Genomic DNA, 15,406 nt, shown 5'->3' with positions numbered 1-15,406 from the left:
CCCTTAGCTCTCATACTTACTAGCCACATAAAAGTGGAAAAGTCACTTAATATCTCTGGGACTCAGTTTCCTTCTGTAAAGGATATCATAAAAGATAATAGGTAAATTCCTTTCCACATCTATGATTCCATACCAATTGGCTGCAACAGGAAGAAGTGAGCAATGCTCAAAAAAATGTGTAAGCACATAAAACAAATTCACAGACCCTTTAAAAAATTTAATTAACAAGTGCCTTCTATGTACCAGAATTAAAACTAAGTGAATGCAGTTAACATACTTAAAATTATTTGGCTTACACATATGCATAAGAAGCCATTCTTCACCAAAAGAATTTTAAAACGAAATTCTCAAAAATAACAACAACAAAAACCGTTAAACGTGCATCAAATTTCTTAATAATGAGGTGGAAGGGGGAAACAATGAGAAGAATAAAAAACCTGTTTTTGTCATGTTACATCTAGTTTTCCATGAGTATGATTTGTTTAGTAGGTGTTTAGAGTATGCGCTTAGATCTTCATCACAAAAATGTTTTGAATTAAAGAAACCATTAAAACTAAGATGGCTAAGTATGAAGACAACTATCTGGCTCAGTGCCTTTAAACAAGAACATTAATTCTGTCAGAGGTGGGTTACCAAGCCTAAAGGCTAATAATTGCTAATTATATCAATTTACATAGTTCTGAGCTGATCTAGGTTATCTCATGTATTAACCTACTGAAGAGATAGTCACCAACTTCCCAAGATTAAAAAACCAAACAAAACAAACAACTTTCATCATTGGGCAAGATATATCAGCAGTCCTATTAGGACCTTTACACACCTGCGTCTCTCCCTGACCTCTGAAGTGGAGGAGACAGTGCCAGCAGTAGTTGTAGTCAGGGTTGTGGTAGAGGCTGCAGCATTTACAACAGTTGGAGCAACAGGAATGGTCACTGCCGTAGGAACACTGTCCTTTTCTTTTTCAGTACTATCCTCAGCCCACAAACGATTTGAGGTACTATAACATCATAAGCAGCAACACAAAAAAGAGAAAAGGAAAACAGCTAAACAAGGAAAGCACTTTCTAGCAGCTGAAAACATGTGACTACAGGGATGGATTTTTTTAAAACATAAGGTGAGACATCTTTCATCTATGAACCAAAAAGTTCACCCAGAGCTGTCAAAGAGAAATTTACACTTTAAGCAGCTTAATGCAAGGAAAGTTCATAAGTCAGGAACTTAATTTTTTTTCCCCAGACATGCATAATTGCCTCTTTTTGGAACCAATTTTTGTTTGTAAATCATTTTAACAAGGTCAATGAAAAAATCCAGAGCCCCACAATCTTCTAAACAAAAATGCATGCACATACATAAGCACACAGTAGGCCTGAACACAAAATGTATCTGTGACTCACCTGCTTTGTGTGCCTGCTGAGGAAGAACCCGTTGTAATCTTTGTAGTAGTGCTTGTGCTGGAAAGCAGGCTTTTCTGAAGCCCAGCTGCAGAGGTAACTGTTGGTGTTGATGTGGTGCTTGGAACACTAGAACTAATCAAATCATCTTGTCTTCTACCAAAGGAGCAACTAAAGGAAAGAGTCATATCTATATAGAATGTGTTTGTATGTGTATTCTATAGTCAATGCCCATACATTATACAGATTCACAAGGCTAGGAAAAATCTAAAAGACTGTGTTCCTAAATACGCCACCGGCTCCAGCACCAAGAGTTGCATCTACAACTTGCTAGAGTCTAGATGATTTCCCTAATTTGGTAGTGTATCATTTTACTGCATTCCCCCACCCACCAACAAGATTCAAAGATGATCTGATAGTTTACATATCTGGAACTGTTCCAGGTCATATGGTAATGCCAGGTTGGGTCTGGAAAAACACTTTGGTTTGGTTTTACTCGGGGAAAGTTAAGACTTAAGCATTTTCTAAGAAATTGTTTCGGCAATGGGTCACATCCCTAGGAGTGACCCATGCCTATATTATACTTGTTGATCTTTTAGTCTTTTTTGGTTGCTTTTAGCAGAGAAAATAACGCATAGATTTTCCACCCCCTCTCCAATATGATATTACCAACATTCCAATTCAAGGCATTTCCATTGCTCTGAGTTCTAACACAAGTAGAAACTTTCCAGGTCACCATATATCAATTAATTGATCTATTTCAACTCCTCTAGTCAATTATATAATTGACTTATATATAATTACATACAGAGTTCCTTTTTTAATATGCTATAATCTAAAAGATACTTCACAGCATATCAAATTTAATTTAAAAATATATAATATAATAGGAAGGCATAAGTAGGAGCAAATTTTCACCCATCTTTAAATATATATTCTGTGTCTTTAAATGAAGTTTTATTTAAACAACAAAAGATATATTTAATAAAGGCACATTTTTAATGTTATATTAAATTGAGAGCTCCAAACTGCCTCATATTTTAATAAAAGAATACAAAAAAGTTACTTAAGAATTATATTATTACCTTTTATGATAAGTTGATCCTTCATTAATTGAGCTATTCTTTTTGAGATCATCTTCCCATTTTCTTCTTGTATATGAACTACTTGTTCGCAAACTTGAAGAATCTCTGTGAAAAAAATATCCTTCAGATTCTGGTAGATAATTTTAAATAGGGTTAAAGAAGCTGTATTTTAATAAACATCTGTAGAAGCAGAAACCAGTAAAATCCCTTAGAAAAACACTCTGGAATATTTATTAAGAAGTGAAAGTAATTCACTAAGATTCCAGTTCTAAGATTCTATCCCAAAGGTATAATCCTAACTATAGGGGGGAAATTTAAATGTTTGCAGAAGTTTTATTTATGATGACAAAATATTAGACAATTTAAATGCCCATAGTTTGGGGAGGGGAAATGGTTACTTTAACCTCAGCAAATCTACTCTATGGAACACTATGTACTAATGAAAAACAATGCTTATTGAAAATACATACTAACATATAAGACATTACGAGATCTTAAGTGAAAGAAAAAGTCAAGACACAAAATTGAATATTATAACATGATTACAATTATATTAAAACTTCTCATACTCTATATGTGCTGAAAAGTAGGAAGAAACAAATTAAAATGCTGACAGTGATCAAGTAAAGGCTTTTTCTCCCTTCTTCTTTCTCCTTTTCTATTATGTTCCAAATATTTAGAAAGCATATACAAGTCTGGGACCTCATCTGCCACCACTGCCCCCTCACTCTGTTACAACCGTAATGCCTTCATTTTTTTTGCTATTTCATGAACATACCAAGCCTGCACCTCCTCAAGTCCATGTACTTGGTGTTCTTCCTATTAGAAATACCCTCCATCTCTTCCTGAAATTCATATCCCACATAATTACAACAATGCTCATGTTTTAACTCTCATGCTAGATAGTAAAGATTTTATAGTAAAAAAAATAAAACAAATCATAATGAATCCACCTGTTTTCTTTCTCTTCAATGTCAGATGTACTGGCTAGTCGTCTTGGTATTGTAGGTGCGACATATGCAAGCCTAGTTCCTTTACTATCTTTCTCCTACACAACAGGGAGAAAAAAGAGTGAACATAAATCTGTGATGATTATAGGTGCTACTAAAAGTATTATGGAAAGAGTATTCAACAATGTATAATTACATAGCCATCATAGTTTATTTTATAATATTTCCATAATTCCTAGCTAAACTCCAAAATTGATGTCTATCAATATTCAAGTACTACAAACACTAAAAGACAGCCTGTTCAAATTAATTTTCTTTTCCCTCTTCTTTAATCTAGAATTAGCTCTTTTATATAACATTTAAGAAAAATTCCTCCACATTTTAATGACTTTTTCTGAAACTTCTGTAACATTTACTGTAATGTAGTATTGTAAGATAAAATATCTTTACTTCTTTCAGAGAAATAAGGTCTCAAATACGGTTCACTGATAAGTCTCAATTATTTACATTATACAAGCTATTTACTACCTTGATATTCTATGTTTTAAAAATATAACATTAAAATATACAAAACAAAAAGTTATTTAAATTATATTTAACCAAATCTGGCTGAGAGTGTAGTGACAATGACATCTGTTACATTCTCATTATACTGGCATCAAGTACTTGGAAAACAACTGGAAAATAAATTTATACAAAATAAAAAATATTAAAATTACTTAATGAGAAATTCATTTCTGAATTTCTGATACATGTAAACACTCCTGTATAGAGCAAGAAAACTGTAAGGAAAAAAATGTCCAAGCACTAAAAATGCAATAGAAAATAAATAATCCAATTATACAAAATAGCACTGAATGAACTGTGGTGCATTCTATTTAATGCAATTTAATACTGCCTTTCAAAATATAGTTATTAAAATTGCTCACTAGGACAAAGCTGTGATGTATCAGATGAAAAAGTAGGTAAAGAAACTGCGATATTGGATAAATGCAACTTATGAGTATAATCACATTCTAGAACAAATGTGTTCCTAAACTTTCAAAACCCTTCTTAATAAATAAAATTAGCTTGCTCCTTGATACATTTTATTGTAAATTCTCAAACAGAATAAAGGATTCCTTTAATTGAGTATAGTCTCATAATTTATGTTTTGGGCAAATACACCTGATCTTCCCAGTAATTATATCCCATATAGACATCTGCTTAAGGTAGGTACATTTGTATTATCATGTAATTCATTAAGTCAGGTGAATTAAGTTGATACATAGATCTAATGATACGTAGTAGAAAATCCAATGGATCTGATTCCTGGAAAACAAATTATCATAGTTTTTATAGAAACCAAATTGTGAAACAGATTACCTTTTCTTTATTATCCAAAGAGGAGGAAAGTCTGGGACTTGAAGCTGAACGCATAACACCTGCAGTGTCTTTTTCTTTCTGAGCCTCTTTAGATGCTGTGATTTCTGCAAGTGCGCCATAACTACCAGTCTTTCTAAGTCCTAACCTCCAAGATGCAGGAGACTCATCTTTTCTCTCTTCTTCTTTGGGAGAAATTTTTGTAGCTGAAGTTGGAAACTGTTTTTATTTTATTTTATTTTTAAGGAAAAGGAAAAAATTATACAATACTGATCAGTCCTTAAACTGAAAATGAGAAGTTTACAGATATGTTTAAAATTATAGTTAATAGTTTCAGGAGAAACACTTTTACTAAGCAGGTTAATGTCTTAGTCAAAAATGTAAAGATCTAAAACTGAAGAAGGAAATACTACCTTTCCATATGTTAGATTTAAGAACACACACTCCACACTTTGTATCACACAGAAAAATTATGATGCAAATACAGAGAACAGAAATGAGCACACCATAATGACTTAAAACCATGCATCTTTGAAACCAATATTCATATTAAACTTGTTATGTTGTAACCTAATATAAATCCTTGCACATCGAAATGCCTCACCATAGATTTTTCACCCTTACTGGGCACAAGAACAATGCCAGTTTTGCGCAAGCCCTGCCTCCATGATGCAGGATCTACTGATTCCACCACAGGCATGATAGGAGCAATGAAATCATACTAAAGCCAATTAAAATAAGACAGGTAAAGAGATAAAGATTGAAAGTATGAAAACAGGAAAGGAAGTTATGAGCAGAACAGACTTTTCTCTTTTTAAAAGAATTTTATAATAAATTAAAACCCAACAACTGGGTAATTATCCAATCTTTAAAAGTCACTGGGACAAGTTCCAGTTTTAGCATGAGAGAATCGGAAAGAATCTAATACAGAAACTTCTAAGGCAGTTAAAGGCACATAGAGCAGATAATATCATAGTATGAAGTGAAAAAACTACTGCCCTTGAATTTTGTTTTTATTCATTTTGTACTTGGGTTAAAAAATTTTAAATCCATCATCATCAACAAAAAAGTAATCATCAGTATATTTCTAATTATAATATTTAATTCATTAATATTTTAAATATCATAGCCTTAAATTTACTGTTTGATTTTTCCACCAAACATTAAACATTTCAACTAAAAACTGTTTTTGTACAAATATTTATTTCATTTTCAGGGCTTTCCAACTGCCCTAAAAATGAAACGTCTGTTGTCTGTAACTAGTTCACCTCATTAACTTCACTTACAGAGTTTAAATATTCAACCACAGTTAAATATAGATGGTAAATATAGCAACTAATTACTACAAGCATAGGATATAGATTAAAAAAAAAACAAAACAAACCAAAACAACCTTTCTTTCACACCTATTACCAAGGTTTGCCATAACAGTAGTTTAATAGAGCTTGTTAAAGCACCCATAATGTTGGAGGGCTAATTCCTAGACAAAACTGCTACAAGATACCTCTAATACTTCCAATAATTAATTCCTAACAATAAGGTTGCAAAGAGACTCAAGATATACAAGCATTTTTCAGTTCCCAAAATGCACACTGAGGCATTCCAGGGGGCACAAGAACAAAGTCACAGGGGTGCTGTGGGATATTTTAAAGTTTTGAGAGAAGTACAGTGACATCTGTTGGACACTGCACAAATTGCCATTATTAACTTATTTGTACCTAACTACTTAATAAATGAAACCAAGAGGTTTTTTTTTTTTGGCCAAATGGCACTGTGAAAAAAAATTAGTAAAACACTAAGGTCTCCACTGACTGAGAAAGTCCAGGAAGCTCTGTAATATTTTACATAATATGATAGGCACTGAGATGATTCCTTATTGATTTCAGAGTTTAAAGTCATGGTACTCCAGAACAGAGGTTGGCAAACTTTTTTTTCTGTAAAGGGCCAGATTGTAAACTTTAGGCTTTGTAGACTATACAGTCTCTGCTGTAACTACTCATCTATGCCGCTGTAGCATAAACCCAGCCATAGGTAGTACACAAATGAATGAATGTGGTTGTGTTACATAAAACTTTATTTAGAGGAAATGAAATTTGAATTTGTGTCACAAAATATTCTTTTTCTTTTCATCCTCCCCTGCCTCTGCCAACCATTTAAAAGTATTAAAACCATTCTAACTTGCAGGCTGTACAAAAAACAGGTAGTGGGCCACCTTTGGCCCACAGACCATGGTTTGCCAATCCCTCCCTACCCCAGAACTTACCCCAAACTGGAAACAAATGTTATTCCTCCATGATAAAATCATCATATAGCAAATAATATTTGCTGAGTGTTACAACAGAAGCTAATATTTAACAAATGTTTACCTGTGTGAGGTCCTAAACTAAGTGCTTCATATGGGTTATCTCATTTAATCCTACAATCACCCAATGAAATAGCATTTTACTATTATCCAATATTTTAGAGTTGAGAAAAATGAGGCAATATTATCAAGTTTGAAATTTTGTTGCACTGTTATGACTGATATACCTCCTCTCCACCTAACATGGATTTAAATACTCGTTTATGTGTTTAAAAGCATCTTTCAATTTTTGGTATATAAATAAACCTCTCTGAAAAACTCAAGTATACCTAGTCCCTGAAATTCTTCTTTTGGTTTTTATAACCAGGACACTATTTTGACTTTCCTACTCTCTGACTACCCCTTTCCTGGTCTTTTTGTTGTTGTTGGTAGCAACTATCCTTGTCATAGCCCTGTAACATAAGCACTCCAAGAGTCTGTTCTTATATCTCCTATCTTCTCTTTATACTTTCTTCTGAATGTTGGGAGTAGGGTCTTCTTATATCCTCAGGCTAAATATTAATTGTATTCAGCTTATTCTCAAATTTGTTATTCTCCAGCTCAATCTGATTCCTAAATTCCTAGTCCTGAATTTCTATTTACCTGTAGAATGGACTATATGTAACTAAAATTAGAACCTGAAACTCAACATGTTTAAAGTCAAACACCTTTATTTCCAAACGAACTCTTCCTCAGTTCCCTATTTCTGTTACTGGCACCAAAAATCTCTTCAATCCCCTAAATTTCTTTTTTTTTTTGGCCGCATTGTGTGGCATGTGGGATATGGGATCTTAGTTCCCTGACCAGGGATCAAACCTATGCCCCCGTGCTGAAAGCACGAAGTCTTAACCACTGGACGCCGGGGAAGTCCCAACTCCCTAAATTTGAAACTTCATAGTCATGTTAGACTTCTTCTCTGTCATCTTCCTCCATCTACAAATTAAGTGCCAAGTCTCTAAATCTCCTCCTCTCCTTTATAAGTCCACTGCCACTTCTCTGGTTTATATTCTTATCATGCTAGGCAACTTCAATGACTTTCTAATAAACCTTCTCTCAGTCAGTCTCTCACCTTCAAATATACCTGTATATTGCTGCCAGAATAACATTCTAAAATTCTCTCATGGCCTTGTTCAAACATCTATGATCCTCTACTATCTATCAAATTATGAAAATGTTACCATAGTAATGAAAACATTCCAGTTTGGCTCTACTTTTCCTGCTTTACTTCGTATATGTATCCTATAAATCAATCAAACTAGACAACTCATTTTTCCTGCAACACTCCACATTAACCTTACTTTTGATCACACTGTTTCTCTTCTCTCTTTTTCAACAGACTGTACAAACTCTCCTCTCTGTTAGTTGAAATACTACCTCATTCTTCAAGATCCATCTCAAATGTTCTAACTCCATTACCTCAAATCAAAAATGATTTCTTCCATTTAAAAACCATCATTCTACAATTATACACTTTTATTGGTATACTTCATATACCCACAGCACATAGTAGTCTTTTACTAAATTTTATTATGATGTAGGTTCAATTAGCAAGAACATGTAATTCCAAGAAAACTCTGAATTTTTACCATCTAGCAAAGAAAATATAGTTTCTGCTTATTGGAATGTATGTGTATACAGCAGAGTAGGTAATCTTTTTCAGAGATCCCAACAATATTTATTTTGTCTAGAGAGTTATATATAAACATTGTTAGTTAAACTTATTGTTAGTTGAAACTTTAACAATAAACTTATTGTTAGATAAAAATTTAATATAAAATGTATATTATTTAACTTATTGTAAGTTAAATAATGCGATAAGCTTACTATTTTTAGTTAAAATAAATCATAAGATCAAACTAATGGTTTTATAGATAATATATCCATAAATCATAGGCCTGATCTCACTGCTACAGAAATGTTCTATAATTTTAGCTGACAAGTTAACAACTTAAGAGAAGATCATTTAAAGTGACTATACCTATGTTTCTCTGTAGTTATCATGAGTTATTACAGAATATAAGTGATATTTAATACTGTTTTAGAGCTTCCAGTTTCATGATCTATTCCTTGCCATGAATGTTCGTGTGTGTGTGTGTGTGTGTGTGTGTGTATGTATTTATATACATAGTTTATGTACTGGTGGAGGAAGCTAGAGAACTTAAGATAACTTGTCTAGATAATAGAAGCAGAGTAGTAAGTGGCAACCTAAAAATAGACAGAACTCCTAATTAATTACAAAATCTTTTACGATGCATTTACAAATTAAGAATTCACCCAAGGAAATTTCTGTTAGGTCTCTAAGTTACAAGGAAAATCTTGAAACAAATGAAAAAAAACCACTAAAATGCTAAATTAAATACAGTATCACTGAACATGGTAACAGGCTTTAAAAGTCATATAATACTGATAAAATTTAAAAATACTTCATTTTTTTGTCCACCATGACTTTATTACTTTGAATAAAATTTGCCCATAAAACTTTAAGAACAAAGACTGAAACAATGTAATCTTTAAAGCAAGTTATGATGCTTTAAATGGAGAATAAAATGGAGTTTCTAAATATGCAAATTAGAGAAACAGTTGTCATTAGATCAATTTAATTACAGAATCAGAAGTAATTCTGAATAAGAACTTTTATAGCAAAGAAATTACTGGCCCACTAATCTAACAGAGGTATTAAGTATTTGCTTTCAGTGAGGGCAGTTGGCATAAACTGAGAAGTAAACTGCCATAAATCTAGGGTTATGCTTGAGAAAAATATAATTGATCATAAGAACCCTATTGTAATTATTTGACTACAGTAGGAAAGAGATTGCTTAGTTAAATACTCAAAAGACTGACAGCTGGTTTCCTGGCCAGCTATTCCAGGGGGGATGGGGCTTTTGGGAACTTGATAAATCTACAGTTCTAACAGATAATCAAAAGAGCTAAAGTTTAGTATTCACTGAAGAAGTATAAAGGGGTTCTAGAATTAATAAAGCTTTAGTTAAAGCAGCTCATGGTGACACCAGTTATGGCATGATAACTATCTTGAAAATTCTGCAGACAGACTGCTTCTGGAGAATTTCATTTTAAAGCATATGAAATTATGACCATTTGAAGATGGGTTCTAATTGAATTCAAGAAACCCTCAGTTCTAGAATACAGAAGGTAATAAGATAATTCAGTCACAAAGTCTTCTGATATTCAAACTATACCAGTGAAATTCATACATTTCTACCACTAAGAATTCATACTACTGCTTTCCTTTGGAAGAGTTTTAGAGGAGGATTATTAATAACAGTATGGATTTTTAAAAAATTCTCTAGTTTATGATTTTAAAAGGTTCAAATTTTGACCACTTGGAGCCAAATCCAAAGATTAGCAAAACTGACAATATGACAGAAACATTGTGGGGATTTAAAATCAGTCCTCAAACCCATGCAAACCAAATAACGTCAGAGAAGCAACAAAACAAGAAGTCCAAAGGCAGAGACTTAATAAGTAAACACAATGTATAATCCCTGAATGGACCCTTAATTTGAAAAATCAAACAGCTAGAAAGATGTTACTAGGAGGACAACTGGGAAAATTTTGAGTATGGTCTGTATATTAGTGAACATAAATAATGGTATTATATCAACGTTAAATTTTCTAAGTATGATGATTTCAGTGAGGGAATGAAGGATAATGCCTTTGTACTTAAGAGATATATACTCAAGTACTTAGGAATAAAGTGTTACAGTGAGAGCGGTCAATTCTTAAATGGTTCCAGAAAAAAAAAAAAAGCACGTGTGAGTGTGAATATGTCTACGTGTGTATGTGTGCGTGGGTGCGTGTGTGCATGTGTGTGTTACACAGAGAGGGAAATGAGTTTGCTCGTAAAAGTTAGGTAAGGGCTGGTGGGGAGGAGCCTTTAAAAAGAGACCAGTAGGTTAAAAAAAAAAAAAAGACCCCACAGAAAACCCTTAATCTTTAATTACAGTTAAAAGAAGTATAGGTTCTGAAACAGCAGGGAAAAGAAAAGTCTTTAACAGATCAACAAGAAAGTAAGGATGAAGAATAAATGGAGAACAAAATAAGGAAGAGGAAGAAATGAAACCAACATTTTGGGAGCACTCAGTCACTAGCCAAGCTCTCTCAATTACCGCTTAACAATGTTAACTTATTTTCTCTTTGTTATTATTTTTGTTTTGTCCTTTTTAGGGGGAACAGATAAGGAAGATAGTCACTTGCTCAAGGTCACAACAACTAACAAGAGGTGGGGTCAGCAGTTGACCTCTGGTTTGTTCTGACATACCTGGTGCTTTGTAAATGAATTAGAAAATCTAGATTCCAGTTCTCTCAGTAACTTGTGGTAGTACTTTTCGTGCTTAACTTATACACATGTGAAATTACCAAAATGCACCTTTACTCAACAGAAATAAAGGATACAAACCCCATGCTTCTCAAAAGTTCAATGGAAATAAAAAACTACCACGATCAGTAGTTTTTCATATGAAAAATTTTATCTTTCTCCTATTTATTGGGTTGGCCAAAAAGTTCGTTTGGTTAATGAATATGTTGCTCAATAAAGTTCTTGGTGAAAATGAAAAACGTCTCTTAATTTACTTAAAACCGAACAAACTTTTTGGCCAATCCGATATTTTTGTTAATGATCAACTGTGATATCAACTGCAAAAAGTACTTGTAAAAAAGAATATAATAGATTCAGAGGAAATAAAGAAAAATATATTCTTATTCTAAAACCTTAAATAAACTTAGAACTGTCTTAATGCTTTAGCTCAAATGGTACTTACACAGAATACATTTATTTTTAACAAACACAATTTTGGCTTACCTTTTTAATAGGTGATGTAGGTGTTGCCTGACCGGATGACACAGTAGGTGTTGTAACAGCTACAGGAGCTGCTTGTGTACTAGAAGTATTGGCATTAGTTACAGAAGCCATGGATTTTGTCTTATCTTTAGGGAAAGGAAAAGAAAAAAAAACAACACTAAGAGTCATGATTCTAGATGAATTCAGTTTCAATGGTATTGAAAATAGCATTTTATACTGTATTTTTGCTTAAGGTTTTGTTATTTCAGTCTTTTCCCACTATTATCCCTTTTAACAAGTGACATTTTCAAGGAGTTTCTAGAAATGTCTCAATAGGTATGAGACTTAAATAAGAACACGACACACAACCAGACTTTTAAGAATAAAAAGCACAAATAAAATCTGACTATCTGACTTGTGTACTTTTAACACTATGGAAAATTTTTTTAAGTTTTAAATTAATATTTAAAACTTGAATACATGAATACAACGTAACTTCAAAAAATGCAAGAGCTATGCAGTTTTCCAATGAACAAACAACCTACATTGCTTACCTAAAACTTATAGCTCTTCTTTATTCTAGGAAATCTAAAAGTGCTCTTTGTCGATAATGACTTACATTCCTGTCAAACAGTATGCTTAAATGTCACAAAGAGCATTCCTTCTCACCCCTAAAAAGTCTAAAGTTAAATGGGCACAATGTCAGCTAAATTAGGTTAAATCTCTTCTCACAATGTATCAAGACAATTTCCAACTAGTAATTGATCACTTAGAAAAAGATTTTTGAAATATTAGAAAAAAATCAATATGATGCGAGCAAAAATTCAAAGACTGTATTTGAACACATAAATCAAACTGGCCTTTAGCAAAAGTCACGTATAAATTTAAACCTTTAAATTAACTGTAATTTATAAACGGGCTAGAAAAGTTCACTTTTCAAATGGTCAAAAGTCATTTTATCCAGTTTTAAAATATTCTTTTAGTTTCAAAATGGGATAGGACAGGTATCTTTCTATACTTTTGTGAAGAAGTATACTGCTTTTAAAGCCCTATGAGATACTCATTTTCATTATACTACCTGTCTCCCTTCTTTAGGTCAGTTTTGCAAAGAATCTTCCACCATAAATTACCATTATGATTAAGTAGACAACATTAACAAATCCTTATCTTTAGGGCAAATACAAACTTCCCACTAATAATTCTGAATTTGCAATGATTCATTCAGTCCTATTTGTGACTAAGAAAACATCTGTAAGATGTTAATAGGGTGAAAAGCATAATCTTAAACTATATCAAAGGACAAGGCCAAACTGGCATATTTAAAAATCACTATAACCACAGCTTTTCAAATAAACTGAATGAGCAAAACTCAGTCTAATAAACTTTTTTCTCATTGTTAAATCCCTCTTTTCATTCAACAGAAGCTAAGCCTATTCAGCACAGTTAAGTACAAATCACGTACACTCTGATTAGACCATCCTCCTGGAAAACAATCCATCCAACCGGAGAGAGTAATTCAATGAATATTTATTAAGTGTCTGATACCTCAAGTACTGTCCTAGGCACTGGGGATATATATCAGTCTTATATTATGGAAATCTATACATCAAAGAATGTATATGCACGTATGCAAACATTTATGTTTAAGAATAATAATGAAACAAACCTCAGGTGTCCACCATCTAACTTAAGTAAACATTATCAGTGTTACTGAAGCCCTTTCTATCCATTTGATTTCAATGAAGAATAAAAACTTCATGTCTTAGAGAAAAAAAAAAAAAAACCTAAAAGCAAAACTATGCTTCCCTATTCTCATTCCTTCAACTACCTCTGAAAAATTTATAAATCATTTGGAAGGAAGTTAAACTTTTGGTTGAGTTCCTATTTTCAATCTGATTTATAAGAAACTGATTAAAAAATGGCTTGGAAAATATTTTATGAAAGAAAATTCAGCAAAATAGTTATTTAACATAAAACAGTTTCCCAAGGAAATAACCTTACAAAAAGAAAAAAGAAACAGTTTAGAAATTGTCAGATCAAGCTATACCTCTACAGGGAAATGGCTGCTTTCTCAAGCTTGCCAAATAAAGTATGATAAAGCCTTGTTGATATTAAAAGAGTGAGAGAGAAGGAACCACACAGCATTTACATGGATTAATTCTTGAGATAGAGTTAAATTTTCCTGGCACAACTGGCTACTAGCAACAGGAAGAACAAAATTATCAAGTACAATGCTTCAGAGGAACATTTAAAGTTAGCTCACTGAGAAGAGAGAGATTGGTATGCTTAAACTCCAAATCGGGAATTAATATAATACAATTTGATGGTAATTACTTCTATTCATACTTACAGAAGAGTTTAAAGAACTATCCAGATAGCCTAGTCCAATACTTCTCATTCTACAAGCAAGGAAATTTCAACCAAAGGTCAGGAGACTTGCTAGTTAGTGGCAAGACTGGCCTAAATCTGAAGTCTTTTTTTGTTTTAAATAGCTCCCTGGTGCCTAATACTGAACAGTGAACTGTATAGAAGGGACCAATGAAGAAAAAATTAGGTAGAAAAATCTCAGGAATCTCTGTGAGATATCTGGACTTCCAGTTCTTGAATTCTACTACATGAGCTAGGAGATCTGGGTGCTGGTCCTGGCTTTCGTGTGCACATGTGCATATAGTTTAATTTGTAATGATATATTTTACTAGAGACTGAGGGCCAAGGCATGTCTCACAGAGAGGAGATTAACTACATAAAAATAACTTTAAATACTTGCAAAAGTATCTGAGTCAATTTAAATTTCAATGATATCATTTCATCTTTCAAATGAACTGAACAAATTTAACTGAAGTGTTATTAGGTAAGCACGTACATTAATCTTATTTAAATTAGTAGACTTTAATTTTATACAATTATTACATGAAAATTAACATTTATTACAAAGCAACTGATTGTTATATAGTATCCATGTAAAGCAGGTATTATTACCCTGATTTTACAGAGAACTCAGAGATTAAATAACTTACCCACATATACAGTTACATGCATGAATCAGTCCATGTTCTTGAACACTGTACATGCTGATTCTCATATAATTTGTTTTTATAATTAGAAATATTTTAATTAGCATGTTATACAAATAAATCATAATATTCAATGACTACCTGTTGTTCTACTGCCAATTTTACCTATATTACTGTGTCAAGGCAAAAGATATGCAGACTCACCTGATCAGCAATGTCACAGCAATAAATAAAAAATTAAATCCCTAAGTGACTAGAATCTAGCCATTTATAAATCTCAAAAACTCTTTGTGCATTTCCAAAAAAATAATTTACTTGTAGGATTAGTAAGCTTCAAGAAAATAAAGAAATCCATAACACATCACCTGGCAACAAAGCTAGCCTGTGCCCATTTAGCAATATCTTGTTTTTAATGGGAAATAGAATTATCAGTACGTTCCTTGACATGTTTATTTAGTAAACTTT

General features: G+C 32.6%; 1 protein-coding gene across 3 annotated transcripts in view; it reads right to left on the bottom strand.

Annotated features, from left to right (window-relative positions):
• PPP1R12A (protein phosphatase 1 regulatory subunit 12A) overlaps positions 1-15,406 on the bottom strand; it is a 149,701-nt gene that overhangs the window by 37,858 nt on the left and 96,437 nt on the right. For 2 of the 3 annotated variants that reach the window (XM_061204151.1, XM_061204153.1), the window contains exons 9-14: positions 11,949-12,073; positions 4,792-5,007; positions 3,430-3,524; positions 2,477-2,581; positions 1,395-1,562; positions 821-997 (exon numbers count right to left, since the gene is read on the bottom strand). In XM_061204151.1, the coding sequence (XP_061060134.1) occupies positions 821-997; positions 1,395-1,562; positions 2,477-2,581; positions 3,430-3,524; positions 4,792-5,007; positions 11,949-12,073 (886 nt within the window). The remainder of the gene's footprint in view (positions 1-820; positions 998-1,394; positions 1,563-2,476; positions 2,582-3,429; positions 3,525-4,791; positions 5,008-11,948; positions 12,074-15,406) is intronic. The other variant, XM_061204152.1, reaches the window with a different exon arrangement.

Source organism: Eubalaena glacialis, chromosome 11, assembly GCF_028564815.1.
Source record: "Eubalaena glacialis isolate mEubGla1 chromosome 11, mEubGla1.1.hap2.+ XY, whole genome shotgun sequence".
NCBI classification, from domain to species: domain Eukaryota; kingdom Metazoa; phylum Chordata; class Mammalia; order Artiodactyla; family Balaenidae; genus Eubalaena; species Eubalaena glacialis.
This window is presented reverse-complemented; position numbering and strand designations above follow the sequence as displayed.